Source organism: Saccopteryx bilineata, chromosome 2 (genome assembly GCF_036850765.1).
Source record: "Saccopteryx bilineata isolate mSacBil1 chromosome 2, mSacBil1_pri_phased_curated, whole genome shotgun sequence".
Lineage (NCBI taxonomy): Eukaryota > Metazoa > Chordata > Mammalia > Chiroptera > Emballonuridae > Saccopteryx > Saccopteryx bilineata.
Window position 1 is genome coordinate 352,935,394 of NC_089491.1, and position 23,257 is coordinate 352,958,650.

General features: G+C 50.2%; 2 protein-coding genes across 16 annotated transcripts in view; one reads left to right on the forward strand and one right to left on the reverse strand.

Annotated features, from left to right (window-relative positions):
- Window positions 1–466: 466 nt before the first annotated feature.
- On the forward strand, window positions 467–7,590 carry ZNHIT3 (zinc finger HIT-type containing 3). The gene is made up of 5 exons (XM_066262773.1): window positions 467–638; window positions 772–803; window positions 2,932–3,018; window positions 4,342–4,422; window positions 6,871–7,590. The coding sequence occupies exons 1-5, from the start codon at window positions 553–555 to the stop codon at window positions 7,050–7,052; spliced, it is 468 nt and encodes a 155-aa protein (XP_066118870.1). The 5' UTR covers window positions 467–552; the 3' UTR covers window positions 7,053–7,590.
- Window positions 7,267–23,257, reverse strand: part of MYO19 (myosin XIX) — a 36,036-nt gene continuing 20,045 nt past the window's right edge. For all 15 annotated transcript variants that reach the window (XM_066262758.1, XM_066262759.1, XM_066262765.1 and 12 more), the window contains 13 exons: window positions 21,673–21,746; window positions 20,809–20,930; window positions 20,514–20,627; window positions 20,090–20,266; window positions 19,579–19,731; window positions 18,481–18,588; window positions 17,512–17,582; window positions 15,432–15,535; window positions 14,091–14,257; window positions 13,832–13,961; window positions 11,469–11,554; window positions 9,758–10,060; window positions 7,267–8,058 (listed from right to left, as the gene is read on the reverse strand). In XM_066262758.1, the coding sequence (XP_066118855.1) occupies window positions 7,930–8,058; window positions 9,758–10,060; window positions 11,469–11,554; window positions 13,832–13,961; window positions 14,091–14,257; window positions 15,432–15,535; window positions 17,512–17,582; window positions 18,481–18,588; window positions 19,579–19,731; window positions 20,090–20,266; window positions 20,514–20,627; window positions 20,809–20,930; window positions 21,673–21,746 (1,738 nt within the window). In that variant the 3' untranslated portion in view covers window positions 7,267–7,929. The remainder of the gene's footprint in view (window positions 8,059–9,757; window positions 10,061–11,468; window positions 11,555–13,831; window positions 13,962–14,090; window positions 14,258–15,431; window positions 15,536–17,511; window positions 17,583–18,480; window positions 18,589–19,578; window positions 19,732–20,089; window positions 20,267–20,513; window positions 20,628–20,808; window positions 20,931–21,672; window positions 21,747–23,257) is intronic.

Below are 23,257 nucleotides of genomic sequence, written 5' to 3' on the forward strand. Positions count from 1 at the left end.
TGGCTCACAGTTGGATTCAATAAACATTTGTCAGTGGCCAAGCCTCACCTTTCTTTCCTGTGAGAAAAATGGCCTAGACTGGGGAGGGCACGTGTGTGTCACATGATCTAATCGAGTTTTGGCCAGTGGCTGGACTTCTTATTATTGGTAAGCAAATGACTTATACGAGGAGAACCCAACGCCATGCAAGATTCAGAAAGTCCAAGCCCGAAGATAAAGAACATTTACATGCTGGGCAACAGAACTGGAGAGTGACGATGACTTGCTCCACGTCACATGGTCGCATAGGGACAGGGACAAGGCTAATGACAAATTCTTCGACGACGTGATTAGGGAAAAGCGCTGATGCAGTTATTGGGTGCACATCGAGTGTGTCGTCTTTCTACTTATCAGGTCTGGAACAATGAGCAAGATCAATCTATTGCTTTTGACTGCCAGTAAGTGCTGCACGGTGATTGGTCCTGGTTAAGAAAACGGAAGGAAAGATGTGCCCTTGGAACCCGCAGAGAAAGCAGCATGCGCCGGGAGTGGAAGCAAGTTCGCTGAGAGACCATGTCGTCGCTCAACGGTAGCACCGTCATCTGCGTGATCTGCTTGGAGAAGCCCAAATACCGCTGCCCCGCCTGCCGCGTGCCCTAGTAAGCGCCAGAGGTCGTGGGGGAGGGGAGCGCGAGTGTCGGGCCGGCCGTGGGGGCGGAGGGCCCGGGGCTGGGCTGGGCACTGCGGGACAGTCCGCGAGGCCTTCACCTGAAGTGGGTTCTGTTGTTACAGCTGCTCCGTGACCTGTTTCCGGAAGCACAAAGGTAAGTCCCCCGCGACCCCGCCTCAGCCCCGGCCGCCTTCCGGGTGCGAGCAACCTCCTGGTCCCGCCGCGGTCTCGGGGACGCGGAACCCTTCAGGCCGTCCCCTCCGGGTCTTGTCGCGCCGGATCCCGTCGCATCCCCTGGGGGGGACCTCTGTTTGTGAATGCCCCTCCGAATTTTGAGCAACCAAAACCTTTCTTTTGCTTTGCCTTTTCTTCTATGTGCCTTCCTTTTTTTCTTCTTTAAAAGCAGTCGGCCGCTTTCGCCGGAAAGTCCGTCCTAGCTCTTTTGTCTTAGTATTCCGACGCGCCCTTCACCGTGTGGCAGAAGCTGGACTGGCTAAGGCTTACAGGAACATTTTCTTTCTTTTAAATCGTGTCTCGTTAGAAACAATGAGTCAGGTCTGTTTGCTATAAGGAGCTGTTAATATTGTCAAGCCTGCATTTCAACTCCTCCAATCCGGCGCCTCTTCTCAGCGCTCAGGGACCCTTTCCCGGGGCCTCATGATTGGTTGGCTCTTTTGTTAAAGGTCCTCGTTATTTCTTTGTATCTGTTTCATCCCCCCCAGTCTCTAGTTTACAGCAGTATGTTTTAAGCCGTCTTCCCGCCCCTGTATATATTTTTTTTTTCCTGATATCTCTGGAGCATTTCAGAAGAAATCTTTCAGCTAAAGATAGATGGGAAAGAGGTATAACTGCTTTGCTGGAAATAGGATTGGAGAGCTGGGTGGTCACACTTCCCTCCTGGCCCCTCTAGTAAACCAAGCTGCAGGGCCCTGTTGCTGCCAAGATGAATTTTCTGAAATGTAAATTTGAGCAGTTCACTCCCTTGTTGAAAATTTCATTCTCTAGTACAGGTCAGTGGTTCTTAACCTGGGTGTTGCTCTCCATAGGGAGATACCTCATCACAATGTTTTTGTTGTTACAGTAGCTGAGGAGGGGTTGGTGGTTTGTCTGGTAATTGGTACTGATTCTTTTCTTTTTTTTTTTTTTGGTATTTTTCTGAAGCCGGAAACGGGGAGGCAGTCAGACTCCCGCATGCGCCCAACTGGGATCCACCGGGCATGCCCACCAAGGGGCGATGCTCTGCCCATCTTGGGGCATCGCTTTGTCGCAACCAGAGCCATTCTAGCGCCTGAGGCAGAGGCCACAGAGCCCTCCTCAGCACCCAGGCAAACTTTGCTCCAGTGGAGCCTTGGCTGCGGGAGGGGAAGAGAGAGACAGAGAGGAAGGAGAAGGGGAGGGGTGGAGAAGCAGATGGGTGCTTCTCCTGTGTGCCCTGGCCAGGAATCGAACCCCGGACTCTTGCATGCCAGGCCAACGCTCTACCACTGAGCCAGATGGCCAGGGCCGGTACGGATTCTTATAAACACCCTGTGGTGTGTGGGACTACCTTCCAGCATTAAGACCTTTCCACCCTGAATACAATAGCACCGGAGCTGAGAGACATCCGTCTTCAGAAAGGCAGATGGCCTGTGCGTGGCATTCTCCTGCTCCTGCTCTCTCCACTGGCGTCCTAGCCACCCACCTGCTGGCACTTGCTCATCATCATCTCCTTGCACCTGACCCTATCTTAAGGGTCAGATCTAGCCACAGACCTTTCCTTTGCCAGAAATGTGCTTTCCACCTGGCAGCACCTCCCCATCCAAGACTCTTGGTTTTGTCTCCCTGCCCTTTCACGTGACTTAGATCAGCAGACCCTGTGCATCTTCTCTCTTGAGCTGTCGTGACTAAGACTAAAAACCCTTCTGGCGTGGACCTGATGACTTTGCTCTGTGTATGCCTAATGGCAAGTGTACATGCAAATTTGGTATCTGAAGTTCCCAAGAAAATAGTTTTATGTTAATAGAAGTCAATGTACCACTTAATTGTAATGAGATTAGGCAAGACTAGGACAGATCCGGACAGGTTCTAGGGGTCCATGAATTCTTCTGCCAGGTTCAGGGTTGCTTGTTTTCATTATACTGCCCCCTGATTTGATCTCTCACTTCCTCTCCATTCATCTCCACCCCCACCCACATCCTTTACTCCAGGCTTATGCTTCCCACCTAGATGCTGACTTGCTGGGGAGGTGCAGCCTTGCCACTAAAATGGAGGTGATGTGCTTCTGAGATTTGTGTCTCTTTCAGAACAGTGCAGTGCTGAACTTAGTCCTGTTGAGAAAAAAATAAGCTCAGCTGTTTCTGCGAAAACTGTAAAGCCTGTGGAAAACAAAGGTGGGTTAGTTGATTTCAAACGAACAAACCTTGAAAGGGGTTTTAGATAGAATAAGTTGAAAGGAGACTTGGACTGTGGCAGGGAGTCAAGAAGCATGTTTTTATTAGGGAGAAGCAGTTAGCCCAGAGCAGCAGGAGTCTCACAGGTGATATAGAGCAGCCTGAAACCATCTTTCAGGACAAGCAGCAGAGGGGAGGAAGACTGTAGGTGTTGTTTGGTGGTGAGTGGTGGACCCTGCTGGTGGGAGCTTTCTGTAGTTATGACCTCAGTCTCCCTCCATGGGCCTCATTGGCGCAGTCAGTTCATCTGAGCTGGGCCTAGGTGGGGGGCTGCCTTTGACCCTTGTTGCTGCTGGGGGCTCCTCATGGTGGTAGTGGGTTATCATTCCATCCTCCCTCCCTTCCTTCCTTCCTCCTTCTCCCCTGGGGTTTATTGAAAAATATTCTCGCTAACCTTTCCCTTTTCTTTTTTTCTTTTCTTCTTTTCTTCTTCCTTCCTTCCTTCCCTCTCCCTCCCTCCCTTTCTCCCCTCCCCTCCCCCTCTCTCCCCTCCCCCTCCCCTCCCCCTCCCACTTCCCCCCTTCCCTTCCCCTCCCCCTCCCCCTCCTGTGTGTCATGCATCATGCCAGCCTCTGAAAGCAGCCCCTCCTGGTGCCACCAAATACATATTGAACAGCTGGGGGATGTCCCATTTTCTGCCCTTTGAGAAACTTCCTTTTTGGGTTCAGGCAGTGCCAACATTTTCTGCCCATGAGGGGATTCACATTAGCAGGTTTTCATGGTGCACACTGAGTTTATTGGCCCATCATGGGGCTAGAGCCACGGTGAGGAGAGTGGGGTTATAATAATTTGAAAATCAGCCTCCAAGCACAACGACCACAGGGAATCACGTAGACTAAGTGTGTGAACACTCAGATGCATTTGATAAAGTAACCAATTTTTCTTTTTCATTTTCCTTGTCTTTCCTAAAATAGAGTTGGTATAATCCAGTGGTCGGCAAACCACGGCTTGCGAGCCACATGCGGCTCTTTGGCCCCTTGAGTGTGGCTCTTCCACAAAATACCTAATTAGCAAAGGCCAGCTTAGGAGTACCCTAACTAAGTTAATAACAATGTACCTACCTATATAGTTTAAGTTTTAAAAATTTGGCTCTCAAAAGAAGTTTCAATCATTGTACTGTTGATATTTGGCTCTGTTGTCTAATGAGTTTGCCGACCGCTGGATAGTCACAATCCCCAGAGAAGAGGTTTGTTTTGTTTTGTCTGTACCTACTTGCACACCCCCATTAGAGTCATAAGTCATCCATTGTGTTCTGTATCCTAGATGATGATGACTCTGTAGCTGATTTTCTCAATAGTGATGAGGAAGAGGACAGAGTTTCTTTGCAGAAATTAAAGAATTTAGGTAAGTCTGTGCTGTGCTTATTTATTCTTTGTCAGCTGTTGAAATACACTTAATCTGCTGTATAGAATGTGATTTTGTTTGTTTTTTGTTTTTTTTTTACAGGGACAGAGAGTCAGAGAGAGGGATAGATAGGGATAGACAGACAGGAATGGAGAGAGATGAGAAGCATCAATTATCAGTTTTTTGTTGCGACACCTTAGTTGTTCATTGATTGCTTTCTCATATGTGCCTTGACCAGGGGCCTCAGCAGACCGAGTAACTCCTTGCTGGAGCCAGCAACCTTGGGTCCAAGCTGGTGAGCTTTTTGCTCAAGCCAGATGAGCCCGCGCTCAAGCTGGCGACCTCGGGGTATTGAACCTGGGCCCTTCTGCATCCCAGTCCGACACTCTATCCACTGCGCCACCGCCTAGACAGGCTAGAATGTGATTTTAAAAGTTACTCAAGGCTCTGGCCGGTTGGCTCAGTGGTAGAGCGTCGGCCTGGCGTGCAGGATTCCCGGGTTCGATTCCTGGACAGGGCACACAGGAGAAGCACCCATCTGCTTCTCCACCCCTCCCCCTCTCCTTCCTCTCTGTCTCTCTCTGTCTCTCTCTTCCCCTCCCGCAGCCAAGGCTCCATTGGAGCAAAGATGGCCTGGGCGCTGAGGATGGCTCTGTGGCCTCTGCCTCAGGCGCTAGAATGGCTCTGATTGTGGCAGAGCATCGCCCCCTGGTGGGCATGCCGGGCATGCCGGGTGGATCCCAGTCGGGCGCATGCGGGAGTCTGACTGCCTCCCCGTTTCCAGCTTCGGAAAAATACAAAAAAAAGAAAGAAAGAAGTTCCTCAATACTTTAGGGTTGCAGGTAGAGACCTTCATGCAGCCACACGGCTCTATAAACAACACAGGGCGCCTGACCAGGTGGTGGTGCAGTGGATAGAATGTCTGACTGGGATGCGGAAGGACCCAGGTTTGAGACCCCGGGGTTGCCAGCTTGAGCGCGGGCTCATCTGGCTTGAGCAAAAAGCTCACTAGCATGGAGCCAAGGTCACTGGCTTAAGCGGGGGTGGGGTGGGGGTGGGGTGGGGTGTGTTACTCAGTCTGCTGAAAGCCCGCGGTCATGGCACATATGAGAAAGCAATCAATGAGCAACTAGCAACGAAAAACTGATGATTGATGCTTCTCATCTCTCTCTGTTCCTGTCTGTCTGTCCCTATCTGTCCCTCTATCTGACTCTCTCTCTTCAAAACCCCCCCCCCAAAAAAAAACCCCAACAACACAGGGCCTCCATACCTCCCAGCCTGTCTGCAGTACCACTCCTTTGGCCTGGGTATTATTGGCTTTGTGGGTTGGCAGAATTGTTCCTCCTTCAAGGTTTTGTTCGTGTCCTGTCCCTTAAACTTTCCTTGACCTTTTGACTCCGGTCAAAAAAATTGGACACTTTTTCAGGTTCCCATGGTGCCTTGTAATATACTTCCCACTAGATTTTCGGGTCATTTGTCTCAGACCGGTCTGTAGAGGGGGGACCTACATTTATTCCCATTCTTCTAGTTCTCCATTTAGAGTCCAGCCATTACCCAGTGCAGACTGAGTAATCCCAGGACTTGACTTTTTTTTAGAACCGCTGTTTTAGAGGGATGTGGGTAGTAATATGGCCCAGTACTTTTTTATTATTATTGTTGATATTTAAAAACATTTATTTATTGATTTAAGAGACAGAGAAGCAATTTGTTGTTCCACTTATTTATGCATTCATTGGTTGGTTCATGTACATGCTCTGACCTGGGATTGAACCCGTAACCTTGGTGAATTGGAACAACACTCTAACCAACTGAGCTACTTGGACAGGGCAATGCCCAGTGTTTTCGTAGGACTGCTCATTCAGACCCAGTAACAGTTGTTACCTGTATAAATAATGGGCCAGGGTGGTTTCTATAGGTGGGCATTATTTTCATTTCCATTTCAGAGTCAGCCTCACAGCTGGTGCTTTATACCCAGATTAGTGGTAGTGAGTAGACTGAGGTTGGAGCTGAGCTGGGGACAGGTGTCAACAGTTCTGTTATCTGGAAAGCACCGTGCAGATGTTAGTCAGTTCACTGCTACTGATCCTGCTTCATGCTGGATCAGGTGCTTAAGCAGCATTCAGAGTAGTTGGTAGAATTATTCTTGCCAACAACTAACACTTTTCTCTGTATTGTGTTATTAAAATATTTTTTCTTAGCCTAAGTGGTGTAAAGTTAAAATATTTACAGATAACCAAGAACAGTAATCTGTGATAGCATTTAATTTGGAAATCATTTGATATGCTGATCTCAGGTCGTTTATCTAGAGCATAGGAGTTAATTTGTGGGTTTCAGTGTTAGGGGATGCACCATCCTTGTTTGGTGTTTATATTTGCAGCATTTTGCCTTCAGCTGTCTCTACCTATTCCCACTTCAACTCAGATTGGCTTTCTTTCCTTAATTTTTAAGGGGAGTCTGCAGCGTTAAGAAGCTTATTGCTCAATCCACACTTGAGACAGCTGATGGTCAGCCTCGATCAGGCGGACAACAAGGCCACACTCATGAGAGCCTGCATGCAGGAGCCCTTGTTTGTGGAGTTTGCCGACTGCTGTTTAAGGATCGTGGAACCATCCCAGAACGAGGAGTCTTAAAATGGACCATCGTGTTGCTTGCTCAGGCTTGTCTTTGACTCTCAGAACCTGCTTGCTCCTTCTCCCAAGAGACCAACGTGGGGCTCTAAGTAAGGGCAGATTTCCAGGATGCAGACTGGCTGATGTAGGGTAGGTTGTGCAAGTGTTTACCTCCGTCGCTTTGGGATTAGGTGTCAGGCAGATGGGAGCAGACAAGGTGGTAAACATTCAAGTGTTTGTTTTTAAGTTATTTATTTTTGGTACAGTTAAGGTAGACCTTGTAAATGACAATTTGTCAAGTTTCACATTCATTTTGAATGAAAACTTAGTGTTAATAAAATCAAGATGTGGTTTTCTGGCACACTGCATTGTTCATCATCCTTGGTTCATAATCTAATTGCTTGGAATTAAATAAATCAACATTAAATAGCAAGGTTTTGTTCCTTTTAAAGGAACTAAACACAAAATTTCCCCAGCCAAAGTTCGTATCAGGCTGCCTGTTCTGTTTGTGGGGGATCAGCCCACTACAGTGGTGCCCCATTGTAGTGACAGCTGTCACTCTTGTTTGACTGGAGTTGAAGCTGAGAAGGCAGTTAAAATGTGAACTTGTCTGTGTCCCTGATGTGGCTTGGTAACCACTGACCCTGTCGCCTGTCAGTGCTGGGGTGGAGGCTGGAGCCCCAGGCCCCACTGGTGGATCGGCGCTGCAGCACTGGCTCGCAGGCAGGTGGCAGCTGTGTCTCTCATAAGGCTTGGAGTCACCGTGGGAGTAGTGGCACTTTAGTTGGCAGCTATGTGTTGATTAAATGTCTTTGGCAAGGCAGCTGGCAGAAAAAGGTATTACAGAAACAAAGGCACCCAGATTGCCCAGCCAGGTGAGGACAGAGGGGAGAAGAGATCACACGTGGCCCAGCCTGTGTCTTTCCAGCAGAATCTGATTAAAGCCAGTAACACTGTAGGACGATGGTTCAGGGCAGATGTCAGCATGGCGCAGTGGAGACTTGCGGCAGTGAAACTTTATCGAGCCCTAGGGAAAAAGAGATAGCTTAACCCCAGCTCCCAGGAGAGCCAAGGCCTAAAGATACCTGACAGAGCAAATGCCAGGAATGCAGGGGAGTGTGGATGATTAAGGACTGGCAGAAGAGTGATGGCAATAGCAGGATTGAATTAACCAATGTTTTCCCTTCCTTTTTCTATAACTGGCAAAGTCCAAAACAATATTAAAATATACCATATTCCCTCATGTATAAGACGCATCCCTTTCCAAAGAATTTGGGGTCTAAAAACTGGGTGCGTCTTATACAGCGGTTGTAGATCAAACAAGCTTTTTCTTGCTTGTTTTTACGCTCATTATTGAAGACAGTGATTCGTCATCAGACACAGATGATGACAAGCTAATGGATGGGAGTTTTGACAGTGGTGAGGAGTTGTATGAATTTTACGATGAATAAAACTTGAGTTCAATAACTTTTATGTAATACTTTTTTTTTCTTCAAATTTTGGGCCCCAAAATTAAGGTGTGTCATATACATAGGAGGGTCTTATACCTGGGGAAATACAGTAAATGTCCCTTCAGTGTGACACAAATGAGGAAATGGTAAGAAAGAGCCCTCCCCTCCAAGAGTATCACCTGACACAGCCCTAAGATTGCTTAAAGTTGGATGATCAAACAATTAGATTTCTGTTTATTCTTGGACTAGCCTGTATGTTGTCTCCAGAGGTTTTACCCAGACTCTAGCCCAGGGGTTCCCAAACTTTTTACACAGGGGTTAGTTCACTGTCCCTCAGACTGTTGGAGGGCCGGACTATAAAAAAAACTATGAACAAATCCCTATGCACACTGCACATATCTTATTTTAAAGTAAAAAAACAAAACGGGAACAAATACAATATTTAAAATAAAGAACAAGTAAATTTATATCAACAAATTAACCAGTATTTCAATGGGAACTATGGGCCTGCTTTTGGCTAATGAGATGGTCAATGTACGGTTCCATATTTGTCACTGCTAGCCAGAACAAGTGATATGACGCGTTTCGGAGCTGTGACACATGCGTCCTGCGTCACCGGAAGTAGTACTGTACATGAGCGAGGCCGCGCTTTGCGGTGCTGCCATATACTGTGCTCCTCTCACTGACCACCAATAAAGAGGTGCCCCTTCCGGAAGTGCGGCGGGGGCCGGATGCAGCCCCGTGGGCTGTAGTTTGGGGACCCCTGTTCTAGCCTATAGGAATTTCTCTGGTATGGAAATTGAGTGTTTCCTTCCTTCTGCCTTGTCACTATCACTTAATCCTTGAATATTATTAGCCTATTTTATAGCTGGCTCTTTTTCTTTTTATATTATAGGCAGGCCTGCCCATAATATAAAACCACAGAGCACTGGGACCATTGACTCACCTGCTTGTCATTTCCTTAGCTGGAAAAAGAAGATGAACCAAGTAACATAATTTGGGGAAAACATGGTGTCCAATCCAGTGCTACTGGAGGGAATAATCTATCATCACAACCCAAAGTTTTTTTGAAAGTAGGCCTAATTAGAAGGTGATGCTAGAACAGTTTTTAAAAAGTGATGGAAAGGCTCTTGAAAAGTCCTAGTTGTAACTGCAGCCAGTTGGGAAGTTTAGTCTTGTTCCCGGTATGGACTCCTGGGCCTGGCCTTCTATAGTGAGATGTGAGGGACCAGAGCTGTTATGGGCAGGACCGCCACCCATCCCATCACAGCTTACCTGGGGCAGCGCTCGAATGGATGCGACACCATCTTGCTCTTGTGCTGTGTGGATGGTGTAGCTATTGGGGCTGCTAGTGGGGAGCTGGAGGCAGGCCCAGACTACCAGTTTCCTCTGAAAGCCACGTACACCTACAGCTGCATTGGCCAGGACCAGTCCCAGGGGCCAGAGGCGGGTTATTGCCCCCAGGAGCTGCATCTGTGCCTGGGGCAGTGGAAAGGAGTTTGGGGACCGCGGGACTTGAAAGAAGTATTTGTCCTCCACACCATCCAGTTCTTCAGAAGCAAGGAAGGCCATTCTGATCTTAAAAAGAGAACACAACTTTAGGGCCCTGGCCAGTTGACTCAGTGGTAGGCACTGGCCTGGCGTGTGGAAATCCCGGGTTCAATTCCCAGCCAGGGCACAGAGGAGAAGTGTCCATCTGCTTCTCCACCCTTCACCCTCTCCTTTCTCTCTCTCTCTTCCTCTCCTGCAGCCAAGGCTCCATTGGAGCAAAGTTGGCCCCGGCACTGAGGATGACTCTATGGCCTCCACCTCAGGTGCTAGAATGGCTCTAGTTGCAACAGAGGTGCTAGAATGGCTCTAGTTGCAACAGAGCAACGCCCCAGATGGGCAGAGCATCGCCCCCGGGTGGGCATGCCGGGTGGATCCTGGTTGAGTGCATGTGGGAGTCTGTCTCTGCCTCCTCAGTTCTCACTTCAGAAAAAAAACAAAATACGACACTACTTTAGTCTGACCTGTGGTGGTGGTGCAGTGGGTAAAGTGTTGACCTGGAACGCTGAGGTCACCAGTTTGAAACCCTGGGCTTGTCTGGTCAAGGCACATATGGGAGTTGATGCTTCTTGTTCTTCCCCCCCTTTCTCTCTCTCTCTCTCTCTCTCTCCTCTCTCTAAAATGAGTAAATAAAATCAAAGAAAAAAAAAGAACACCACTATAGCTTTTGATGTATTAGCTCTTAATGAAAACCAAAACTGTCTTTATTAAGTCAGTTTAAGGTGAATTGAAGGGCACCTGGCTGTGAACAGGTGACTTCATCCAGACTGGCTCAGTGTGGCAGAACTTTATATCTAAGGCAATAAGGCTTAGGCCTTACATACGCTATTTTAAAAAATAGCCTTATTGAGATCTAAACCCTTTAAAGTATACAATTCTATGGTTTTTATTATGTTCCCAGTTGATTATGCCACTCTTGACCATCACAACCACCCTGCAGTGTAGGTGGTGTCATGCATATTTTATGCATGAAGAACAAGACCTCTTACTTTGTAGGGGCAGAGCCAACATTCCAACCTGGGTCCATCCCTGAGTATTTTTTTTTTTTTTTTTAATATTTTATTTATTGATTTTTAGAGAGAGAGAGGAGTGAGAGAGAGACAGAGAGAGAGAAGGGGGAGGAGCAGAAAGCATCAACTCCCATATGTGCCTTGACCAGGAAAGCCCAAGGTTTCGGGCCGGCAACCTCAGTGTTCCAGGTCGACGCTTTATCCCACTGCGCCACCACAGGTCAGGCTTTTTTGTTTTTTGAGTGATTGATTTTAGAGAGGGAGGGTAGCATTCATTTCTTGTTCCACTTGGCTGTGCATTCATTGGTTGCTTCCTTTATGTGCCCTGACTGAGGGTCGCAAGTGCAGCCTTGGTGTTTCGGGACAATGCTCTAACCAACTGAGCTAACCGGCCAGGCCAGCGCTGGCTTCTTGGGTCAGATACTCACTCTCCACTTCTGCCATGCACGCTTGATGACTGTGGCAGCCGTGTGCAGCCTCTGGATGTGTCTCCGAGTTAACCAGGAACGGATGGCTAAGGGGTTACCCAGAGACAGGAAAGAGTACAATGTTCGTTACTGCTATTGGTAATGTGGCTGTGCAGCAACCAGAGATGCTGTAAAAATTTGAAATGGGTCGTTTTCCAACCAATGGCTACCTCATACACTACATAAGGTAAGGGACTGGAGTCAACATATAAATCAGTTGGCCTTCAGATTGCCCACAGACTTGGAGGTACTTATACCTTGAAGAGACAGTTGAGAGCAAGGTTACCTCCCACCTCAGGCTCAGTCCAGGACAATGCCCAGGGAAGAAGAGGTCTGAACTCCCTGCATCTTTTAGAATTCTATTTTTTTGGAAACCCTTAGGTTTAGTAACCACTGGATGTGGACTGGTTGCGATATTTTCTTTCAAATTTCAGCATTTTAAATTCTTTTTGGTACACTCATAATCAGAAAAGGACTAGTGCTATTCCATTAAATATGAATACATTTGGAGTCTAGAAAACAAGTATTTAAAGACAAATATAAAAGTTAGATAAAACCAGCTCTAGTATTTTCCTGGTATGCTTTTTTCTTTTTTTGTGTGACAGAGACAGAGAGAGGGACAGACAGGAAGAGAGAGAGATGAGAAGCATCAATTCTTCATTTTGGCACTTTAGTTGTTCATTGATTGCTTTTTCATATTTGCCTTAACCAGGGGTAGGGGGGTGGGGCTACAGCAGAGCGAGTGACCCTTTGCTCAAGCCAAGCCAGTGACCATGGGGTCATATCTATGATCCCTTGCTCAAGCCAGCGACCCTGCACTCAAGCTGGTGAGTCTTTCCCCAAGCCAGATGAGCCCATGCTAAAGCCTGTGACCTTGGACTTTTGAACCTGGGTCCTCTGCATCCCAATCGATGCTCTATTCACTGTGCCACCACCTGGTCAGGCTTCCTGGCACACTTTTTTGTGCTTATACACACATAACTGACCTTATGAAAGTGGCATCGCCCTTGATATGTACTTTGGCACCCAGGTTTGAACATCATATTGGAGTCCTAGCTGTCTGGCTCAGTGGTACAGCGTTGGCCTGGTGTGTGGATGTCCCAGGTTCGATTCCTGATCAGGGCACACAGGAGAAGCGCCCATCTGCTTCTCCACCCTTCCCCTCTTGCTTTTTTCTTTCTGTCTCTCCTTCCTATCCCTCCTGTAGCCATGGCTCAATTGGAGTGAGCTGGCCCCGGATGCTGAGGATGGCTCCACGGCCTCTGCCTCAGGCCTAAGAAGAGCTTGGTTGCAATGCCTCCGATGGGCAGAGACCCCTTAGTGGGCTTGCCAGGTGGATCTCGGTCGGTCTGCATGAGGGAATCTGTCTCTGCCTCCCCTGCTCTTACTGAATTAAAAAAAAAAAAAGGACATCATATTGGAAGTGGTTTTCCATTAAATCAGCTACATCATAAGGATGGTCCATAATATAGCCATAACTCCACCACTGTCAAATATTTGGGTGGTTTCTAGTAATTTTACTTTTAAAAATGAGACTATTATCATAGTTCAGACATTTCTTCCTTTGATGAATCAAATCTTTTCAGGTTTTTTGTTTTTTTTTCAGAGAGAGAGGGATAGACAGGGACAGACAGACAGGAATGGAGAGAGATGAGAAGCATCAATCATTAGTTTTTTATTGCGTGTTGCAACACCTTAGTTGTTCATTGATTGCCTTCTCATATGTGCCTTGACCGCGGGCCTTCAGCAGACCGAGTAACCCCTTGCTGGAGCCAGCAACCTTGAGTTCAAGCTGGTGGGCTTTTTGCTCAAACCAGATGAGCCTGTGCTCAATCTGGTGACCTTGGGGTCTCGAACCTGGGTCCTCTGCATCCCAGTCCAATGCTCTATCCACTGTGCCACCGCCTGGTCAGGCTCTTTTCAGGTTTTTACCTTCTTAAATTCTATACAAGGCCCTGCCTAAAGCCCAGGCAATGATCTGAGTTGTCATAAAGGGAAAGAAAGGTGGCAGAAACAGCTCTCTGGTCTGGGAAAGGGAATGAAGGACAATTTTTTAGCCTCTACTACCTATAAAGCAGCCTTATTTGTGGTGTGACCTGGTTCCCACTGAACTGGAAAGATGCTCTGGGTGAGGTAGACAGGGAATTTGAATCCCAGCGCACCATAGGGACATGCCACCAATGTATCGAGGCTGGGACACTGTCAGTTTTGGTATCTGGGGACTCAAGGAGCGGCATTTTGAAGGAAACAGGTGTTGCATGGGGTTCGTATGCAGTCACTGACAGCAGCTGCACTTAGGCTCTGGGCCCGGGCCGCAGTCCTACCTGCCTGGATGAGCAAAGCAGCCTGCCTCTGCCTCTCCTGCTTGCGGTGCCGGTGTCGCCTCCAGCCTGCCTGGATGCAGCGGGCACACTGCTCCAGCACTCGGGCACGCCCACGTTCCAGGAGCTCCAGCTGGGAGAAGGGGCATCCACTGAGGTCCTCAGCCTCTCCTCCCCACCCTGAGGAGGGCCCAGACCCTGTGCTGCTGAGAGCACACAGCTGCTTTCTGTCATCTCTGCTCTTCATCTGAAACCAGCTTACCGTGGAGTCAGTCATGAACACCTTGGTCCTGCCACAGTGCACTGGGGCTGGTGTGGCCTCAGCTGGGTCACTAGGTGTGGCTGCTGTCCGAGTTAGACCGGGCAGAGTGTGGAGGATGTCCTGGAGTAGAGGTTGCAGCGTCGCCTCCTCGGCATGCAGAGACCATTCTAAGGGATGGAAAATGGAGGGCCTGTCAGTGTTTCGTCATCTGCACACTTCTGTGGCCTTAAGAAAGTGGATCTGGTCTCCCCAACATTTTATAGGCTTCTGTTCTTGCCTCTAGTTATTTCTACATCCTTTTTTTGGGGGGGGCCAGGGGCAGCCCCTCCATTGTCCCTGAGGTCCCTGGCTCTTCTGAGGAGTCTTGGAATCCATTGTGGCTGTGCACTGAACTGGCCTGCAGCCTCCACTCCTCTGGGTCCTCTTGGGCAGGGTGGCAAAGGGCACTTGGTACTCAGACTCTAACCTGGAATTCCAGGCTGTCAAGCCAGCATTTGTTTGCAACCCTAAACATGCTGAGGGCCAAACAGGGCAGTGGGCCGCACCCGCCACCCAGTACCTTACTCCCTGCACAGAAGGGGTAAGGGAGAACAAACCCCAGGCCTGTGGAGTTCCACTGGGTCCCCCTGCCAGCCCTCCTGCATCACAGGGCTTACTCCAGTAGAAGGAGGGTTTACCTGAGGGCTCTGACATCTTTAGCTGCCCAGTGCCTCTCTGGAGACAGAGGCTGCCAAAGAAGACGCCGCAGACGAGCAACAGCAGCAAAATCAACCAGGGGCCAGGGGACTTGGGTAAGAGACAGAGCAGTAGAGCAGACCATGGAGAGAGGAGAGAGAGAGGTGGCAAGAAAGGTGAAAGATAGTGACAAAGTGCCCAAGACAGGAGCAAAACAAAGCAGAATTGTCCCAGTTGAGTTAGGTGAGCCCCAGGGTAAGGCTATGAGTGGGGGGGAGCAGCTGCCACTGGGCAGGGGCCTCGCGCCCTGTCCTTGGCCTCTTTTCCTCCACCTGTGCTGGGCCACAGCCTCAGTGATAGCCCCATGCCCACAACCCTCAAATTGGGGCCACGGGCCAGACCTTTCCCTTGAGAGCAGCTTGCCGAGTGCCCCGGCCGGGCTCAGCAGCTTCCCCAGACTGCTATTTCCCCAATGGTCAGGCGTAATTATTTTAATTAATTTTTCTCTCCTCTACATCCAATCAAATGCTTGCTCAGTCTGACCAATTTCTTCCCCAAATTTCCCGACTCTGCCCACATCTCTATCTTCTGCCTACTCTGGCCAACTTAACAGCCATCGACTGCCACGTGGACTGAAGAAAAGACTAACAAACAGGCCCCACTCACCTGAGCAGCCTTCATTAGGAGATGGGCTCTGGGGACCAGGGGATGTGCAAGGATGGAGCCTTCTCAGTAATTCATATCGTTCCACAAAGTTCCGGTGAGAGATCCTGGGAGCCAAAGTAGGTGGAAGAAGAGAATGAAGTGACTTCATCTGTGAGCCTGTCACAGCGTTTTGGGTACAACAGGAGTTACTGTATTTAAATCTGCTCAACAACCCTGACGCCCGCTGCATGGATGAGGTAGTTCTGGAGCAATTATTAGGGTCACTCAGCAGGAAGCCCACAGAGACCGCCTTAAACTGGGTCTGCTCTCCTTGTGCCTTCAGTGGAGGACTTGCCGACTGCCTCCTTCCCAAGGGGCGTGCAGGCCTCGCTTGGACAACTGGACCACTCCTACCGCACACTCATGCTCGGCTGCCTCTCCGCCTGTCCTCTTGGACCCACAGCCACCTCCCACTTCCTCCTGATTTCTCTGCTCCCCTTCACGGCAACACTTCTCTCAACAGTTGGTGACATCTGGTATCTGTACTTGACCCTCTGAATTTGGCTTCTGTCCCCAACATTGCACCAGTGTAGCTCTTGTCACAGCCATCAGCAAACACCATGCCACCAAACCCTGTGGTCAGTGGCACGATCCTGGATTCCTCCTCCTGGGATTGCTGGTTTCTCATCATCCCCCCTCTTTTAAAATGTGAGCATTCCTCAGAGGCTGAGCCTGATGCCTTTTCTCTGCCCTGGGATTTCCTCCTTGCTCATAGTGTTTGTTAAGACCCCCCAGTTTTTAGAGCTCTGCTGAGCCCTTAGCCTGTCTCACAGTCATTTCAGACCTGACCCTCCCACCCTTCAACCTGGGCCTTCTTCAAACCATCCCGCCTCAGAGAATTGTCTCCCAGGTCATCCCTTTGCCTCAGATAGAAGCCTGGAAGTGGCTTCTGCAGCCTGGAAGCTGACTACTCCCCTGCTCTATACTCCATGGCCAGCCAATCCAGTCCTTTACCACAAGCCATGCTCCAATTTTGCCCACTTCTCTACACGCTCATCAGGGACACCATCTGGCCTGTACACCTGTAACTGCCTTTCACTCATCTCACATCTCTCCTGACCCTGCGTCTACCCTCCATTGTGGCAGCCATGGAATAGGAATGAGAGCACAGCGCTTCATCCTCATAATGCCCAGCAGCTTCCACGGCTCTCAGGACAGGCTATGAAGTCCTCACCTGGCCTGCAAGGCCCTTCAGGTCTGGCTCCTGCCCCTGCCACCCCTCCTCCTAGTTCTCTGTGCTCCAGTCACTTAAGCATTTTTCAGTTCCTAACCTGGAAACTCTGGTTGTTCTTCACTCAGTCTGGAATGCTCCCCTCCCTCTACCCCCAGACCTTCCTAGACTGGCTCTTTCCTTTTCATGGGCCTGAAGCTGCCCAGAGGCCCTGCCTTGACTAGCCCCAGGGATTCTCTTTCCTGTTAGTCTACCTAATAGCAGTTTTTGTTTCTTGTTTTTGACAGAGACATAGAGTCAAAGAGAGGGACAGACAGTAAGGGAGAGAGATGAGAAGCATCAGTTCTTCATGGTGGCACCTTAGTTGTTCATTGATTGCTTTCTCTTATGTGCCTTGACCAGGGAGCTACAGCAGAGTGAGTGACCCCTTCCTCAAGCCAGCGACCTTGGGCTCAAGCTAGCGACCATGGGGTCATGTCTATGATCCCACGCTCAAGCCGGCAACCCCGCACTCAAGCCGGCAACCTCTGGGTTTTGAACGTCCCAGTCCGACACTATCCACTGTGCCACCACCTGGCCAGGCTGTTTCTTTTCTTGCACTAACTTTATACTTCTTGTTCCCGTTTCCACAGGAATGTATGCATCAAGCTTCCTTATTTATTGATATATACCAGAAACTGCCTCATACAAACTCACACACAGGAAGTGAATAGATAAATGACAAGTACAGCTCGAGTTCCAGGTTGACATCTGCAGACCTGCCCTTTTCACCTCGATATCCTGCTCTGGGCTGGGCAAGCACTTACTGGCCTGAATCCCAATCTCCACCCTGATGTTGGCCCTGCCTCCTACTGTGACTGGCCCACTCACCGGATTGGGAAGCCGGCAGCACTGATGTGGATGGTCTCCACAAGGCCACAGGCCTCTAGCTGGCTCAGGACCTGCAAGGGTAGGGAGACAGGGTGGCACCTGCAGCATGGGACCAGCGGGCCAGAAGTGGCGCTCCTTCTGTGGCCCTGCTGGCATGGACAGGCAGGGTTTCCTGGCTCTGCTGATGGGGTATGCTCTCAGGCAGTGAGAAATTAGGAAATATCTTCCTGCTAGAAAGGGTCCCAGTGGCCCAGGCCCCTGTGATGCATGGCTTCTGATACAGCTGGGGAAGGTGCAGGCCCTGGCTCGCTCTCCCCATTCCCAGCAGTGCAGAGGCTCCCTGCCTCACATGCAGCCCAACTCAATTTCTATTTTTTATTTATTTTATTTTTTGTAGGCAATCAAGTGAGTCATACTTGAGGGTCAAGGGAGGTTGGTTATATTGTGAAGAGTCTTCTGGAACCTGAGCCAAGGTCTTTACCAGAGAGCATAGTGGCCCTGGCTATAAACTCGAAGATCACAGCTACCAGCTGAAAGTGGGACACTCTCCAGTGTCCAGCGCCCACACCTCACCCACACCCCTTGGAGGCTGGTGCCCTGAGCAAAGGAGTACAGCTGGCCAGAGTGATTTTGTGCAAATTAAAAAAAATCTACACTGTAAGGTGAGACAGACTTTCAGCTAATCACAAAAACACCCATTCCTCTCAGCAGGACACCTGGCTTGGTGAGAAGACAGCCAGAGGCATTGGAACCCCCACTTGCTTCCCTGGCGAGGCCACTGTACAGTGCAGACCACACACCCACACATGTCTGCCTGCCAGAACTGGGGAAACAAGCTCTCCCCAATGTCAGGCTCAGCCTGAGAGAGCCTGTCTGGTTACTCCATTAGGAGCAGGTGTCCTGCCCTTCACCCCTCCAGGGCCTCAGAAGGGGCCCTCTGCAAAGCAGCTTTGGCCCAGTGTGAATTACCTCCTCCCGGAGGAAGGTCTGCGCCTGGCCCTGGCTGTTGGGCTTGATGCAGCGAATGTAGTGGGGCGTGGTGCTGTGCAGGACCTGCAGAAGCTGCTCCAGGGAGGCCTGTGGAGGGGACAGCATGCGGTCAGGCACAGATTGGAGCTGCTTGGGAGCATCAGCCGGACCCTGGTTAAAACTGCACCAAACACCTCCAGCAGACCTCCCAGCACCAAGACCAGAATCCTCTTGTGCCCTGGGATGACTACTGGGGGCTCTCACTGCCCAAAGCACACTCCTCCCCTGACCTCCCAATGCTCCTCACCTCTGCCTTTCTTGACCGGTGACCCTCTACCTGGTTGGTCTCTCTGTACCTGGTCTCAGCCTCCCCACCTACCCCCCAGGAATCTTCCTAGAAGATAACAATCTCAGAACCCCCTGCCATTCATCCAGGCAACAGCTGTTACTAAGCCAAAGCCAGTCCTGTATGCAGGACACTAGTGGGGCTGTGACCCACGCAGTCTGCTGCTGTCTCAGAGCTCGAGGTCTAACAAGCCACACAGACATTGGATGGGCACCCTCAGTGGACAGGAAAGTGTAATCAAACCTGGGCTCCCCTGCGTGCCTTCTCAAGGAGGCGATGGTAATGAAGAGGTCTGAAGGAAGAGAGGGAATAAACTAAAAAGAGGTGTGGAGGTGGGAGTGAGGGTGGCATTGAAGGGGCCGTGGCGAGGAGCTGCTGAGAAGATAGAAAACATGAGATATAAGAGGTGACAAATCTGCTCTAGCCAAGGACAAAGTCTGAACAGGAAGTTGGAGAGCTGGGAATGGGCCAGGTCACAGAGGTTCATGTAACTACTGCTCTTCCACAATGCCCCATAAGCAGTGGGTGAGAGACCCCACTGTCCCCAAGGCTCCCTGTCATGTCAGTTATACTGATGGTCTGTTGTTTTTTGTTTGTCTTCCACATAGGACTGTCTACTCTGTGGACCTGGACTGCATCTACTTGACTCTTCAGTTCTTCTCTGTGGACAGCACCAATCCTGGGAAGTGCTCAGTAAACATTTAAGGTTGAAGAGTGAACTAAGCATGTCACATCAGCACTGCCAGACCCACCTTGAACTTGGACACCACAGTCAACACTGGGGTCCTGCTCTGGCCAGAGGGCTCTGCCTGGGACTTCTCTTCAGGGTCAGTAGGAAACAACACCTTGAGAAGGGGGTCCTGGGATTGCTGCAGGAGCCTGGTCAGCTCAGGTGGCACAGGGTCCTATTGGGAAGGGACAGGGCAGTGAGTGAGGGCAGGAAGAGTGCTATCTGCAGTTACCCACAGGCCTGCCGGGCTGCTCACCTGAACCCCAGAAGAAGGGCTCCTAGGGGAGGGCAGGCCCCGAGTCTGAGAGACAAGCGGGTCGCCTATAAACCAGCAAACCCAGTGTGACACAGGTCATTTCTGGGCAGGTCATCCTGATTAGCAGAGACCTCAGGCAGATAGCCTAAGAGCTGACCCTGGATTCTGGGAAGATGTTCAGGGGGGAGGACACACAATAGGAAGCTACCATGTATAGGCAGCAGTGACTCAGCATGTGGTTTTATGCAGGCCCCCAGGGATCAGGGCCCATCCTCACCTTGTTCTTCTCCACCAGGCCTGCAGTGTGGTAGCACACAGCCCCCGCGTAATGCACCACAATGAAGCTGGGCTCCCGGCTGAGCTTGTTGTGGCCCAGGCAGGGGCTGCTTGACAGGGCGCTTTCAATGCGTGTCTGGAGCTGGGCCGCACTGCTTGGCCGGTTAAGGCGGCATTCCTGCAGGGACAGGATGGGCAGTTGGCCACAAAAGTGAGAGGGGCTCACCACACCCTCACAGTCCCACCTGTCACCCCCGTCACACAGGCATTATACAGTGACCCTGAGAGTGAAGGAGTATAGGGATTAGCAAATCTGTTTGGTAGATGGGGAGCCAGGCACAAAGAAGGCAAAGAATAGTCTTCAAGGTTCCAAAAAGCCCAAAGCCCAGGTGCTGGTGCTCAGCACACTGGCTGACCCTCCCCACCTCATTTATGAGGGAGCAGATGCTGACGGGGCTCCCCTCGATGAGATCCAAGCAGGTCTGGTTGTCCCGGTAGTTGACAAATGACCACTCCAGGCCCTCAACTGCATACTCCTCCTACGGGGCAAAGTGAGGGGGACAGGACGAGGCAGCTATGGTCCAAGGCCCCGAAGGGCTGGCCTCAGCAATGTCACATATTCCAGAATGGCATCAAAGAAAGAACTAAAGGTTGAGTCCAGGGGGCCAGACAGGTACAGAGGATCCAGGGGAACGACTGCCCTACTCGGCCCTCCCTCACCTGCTGAGCCCGGAGGTAGTGAGCCACGAAGTGCTGCTGCAGCTTCTCGTTGGCATAGTTGATGCACAACTGTTCCAGACTGTTGTCGAGAAATGACTCAAATCCATACACGTCCAGCAGCCCTGGGAGGATGAGGGGAAAACCCACGGGCCACTGTGGGGGCTGGGGGACTACGAGAGTCCAGGGTGGCCCAGGGTGAAGCCTCATCCTGGGCATCAGCCTTGGCATCCTTCGCAGGCTGAGTCACCACAGTGGGCAGAGCACCCGACGCCATCCCAAGGTTCCTGTCTCTACCTCACAACCCCCTCAGAACTCAAGAGCGGAAGAAAGGCTGAATGAGATGTGCGGGGCGCCCAGGTCACCAGGTCCACTCTGAGTCTGAATCCTTAGGTTCTAGCCAGCCCCTCCCATGAGGGAACCAGGGCCCAGGGAATAGTATCTGCATCCAATCCAGTTTGGAGGGCCTGAGTCTCACCAGCCCTGCTGGGATCTGGAATCCCACCATTCTGTGAACAGACTACACTGGTGCTGCTGACCTTTGCTTCCTCCCGTACCTGACAGCCCTACCCAGGTCCCAATGATGTTATCTTTCACTCATCCCCACTTCTTTCCTGAGACTGGAGCTGGGTCTCTGGGGAGAGAAGGGGCCCTCATAGGTAAGGCACCATCTGAGTCTGCTTGGCGAGCTATAGTTGAGTCAGCTATGGGAACTGGGCAGAACAGTGATGCCCTCGCCCAAACACTGGTGGACAGATGAAGAGATGGGGAGGCAGGAGGGGAAAGGAGCTTCCCAAGTTAACACAGGGAACCCAGAGCCCTGCTGTTCTTTTCGCAGGCATGCTCCCAGCAGGAGGGCCCTGCTACCTATGAAAGTGGTCCAGGAGTCGGCGTCTGCACAGATGCTGCTGTTGATTACTGATACCAGCCAGTCAAAGATCCTGTTGGGGTGGGGGAAGAGGCATTCTGGTGAGAGAGGGTCAGGTTGAGACTGAGGGGTGGCAGTGTGGCTCCCCCAGCCAGGGTGCCACTCCCTGGAGGGCCTATGTTCTAGGCTGACAGGCCAAGGGAAACCTCCCCTCTGGTTTTCTGCCCAGCCTGTCTTGACCTACTGCTAATGCAAGCTATGGTCGTGCATGTTCCCATGTATACAAAACCGTTCTGTCCTTCCAGCAAGACTGAACACAGGACCAATAGACTCTGGGGCTAGACAGGGAGCAATTTCCTCAGTCACATGTCTTGATACCCAGCTGGTGTCTTGACTAGAAGGGGCTAGTGGACCAGCAGGATGGGGTTCGTAAAGAACTGAGTTTATTGGGTTCCCCTGAAAAACTCAACCTGTGGAGCCCAGAGCTCAAGGCCCTTTCCCATTCCCCCACTCAGTGCCATACAAGTGGGTCCCAACTCATCTAGGGCCAACAATCGCATCCTGCACTCTGGAATCCTCCCCATCCCAAGAAGATGAGGTGGTTACTGTACAACCTGGTGACACACACAGCACTATTAAGGTGTTTCTTCCTTATAATATTTTTTTCTTTTTTAGACTTAAAAAAAAATTTTGGCCCTGGCCCATTGGCTCAGCAGTAGAACGTTGGCCCATTGTGTGGAAATCCCAGGTTCAATTACCGGTCAGGGCACACAGGAGAAGTGACCATCTTCTCTGTCTTTCTCTCTCCCCCCTCCCACAGCCATGGCTTGAATGGTTTGAACGAGTTGGCCCTGGGCACTGAGGATGGCTCCATGGCCTTGCCTCACGCGCTGAAATAGGTCGGTTGCCAAGCAGTGGAGCAGCGGCCCCAGATGGGCAGAGCATCGCCCAGTAGGGGGCTTGCCGGATGGATCATGGTTGGGCACATGAAGGAGTCTGTCTCCCTGCCTCCCCGCTTCTCACTTAAGGAAAAAAATCAAGCAAACATATATATATATAGAGAGAGAGAGAGATTGATTGATTTTAGAGTGTAAGGGGGAGAGAGAGACAGAAACATCAATCTGTTTCTGTATGTACCCTGACTGGGTATTGAACCAGCAATCTTTGTGTATTGGGACAATGCTCCAATCAACTGCACTATCTGGCCAGGACCTTACAATTTTGTTTTGTTTTATTTTGTTTACAATTTTTTAAAAGTAATTGCTTTGCAAGTTTTTTCAATTCAGTTAATGGTTTCTAATTTCACAAAAGGCTTCAAATAACCATTGGAGGTACTAAAAACAAGTAACCTAGTGATAAAATATGATGTTTACCATGTATAAAATGTCCTGTGGTTAGAGGCTGACTCTGTGTTCGTCACATTTTATCTGCTCATTTTGCAGTCACTTGACTCAAAGGCTTTAAAAGTCTTTGGCTTAGCCCTGGCTAGGTAGTTCAGTTGGTTAGAGCATCGTCCTGATATATCAAGGTTGTGGGTTCAATCCCCGGTCAGGGCATATACAAGAATCAACCAATGAATGCATA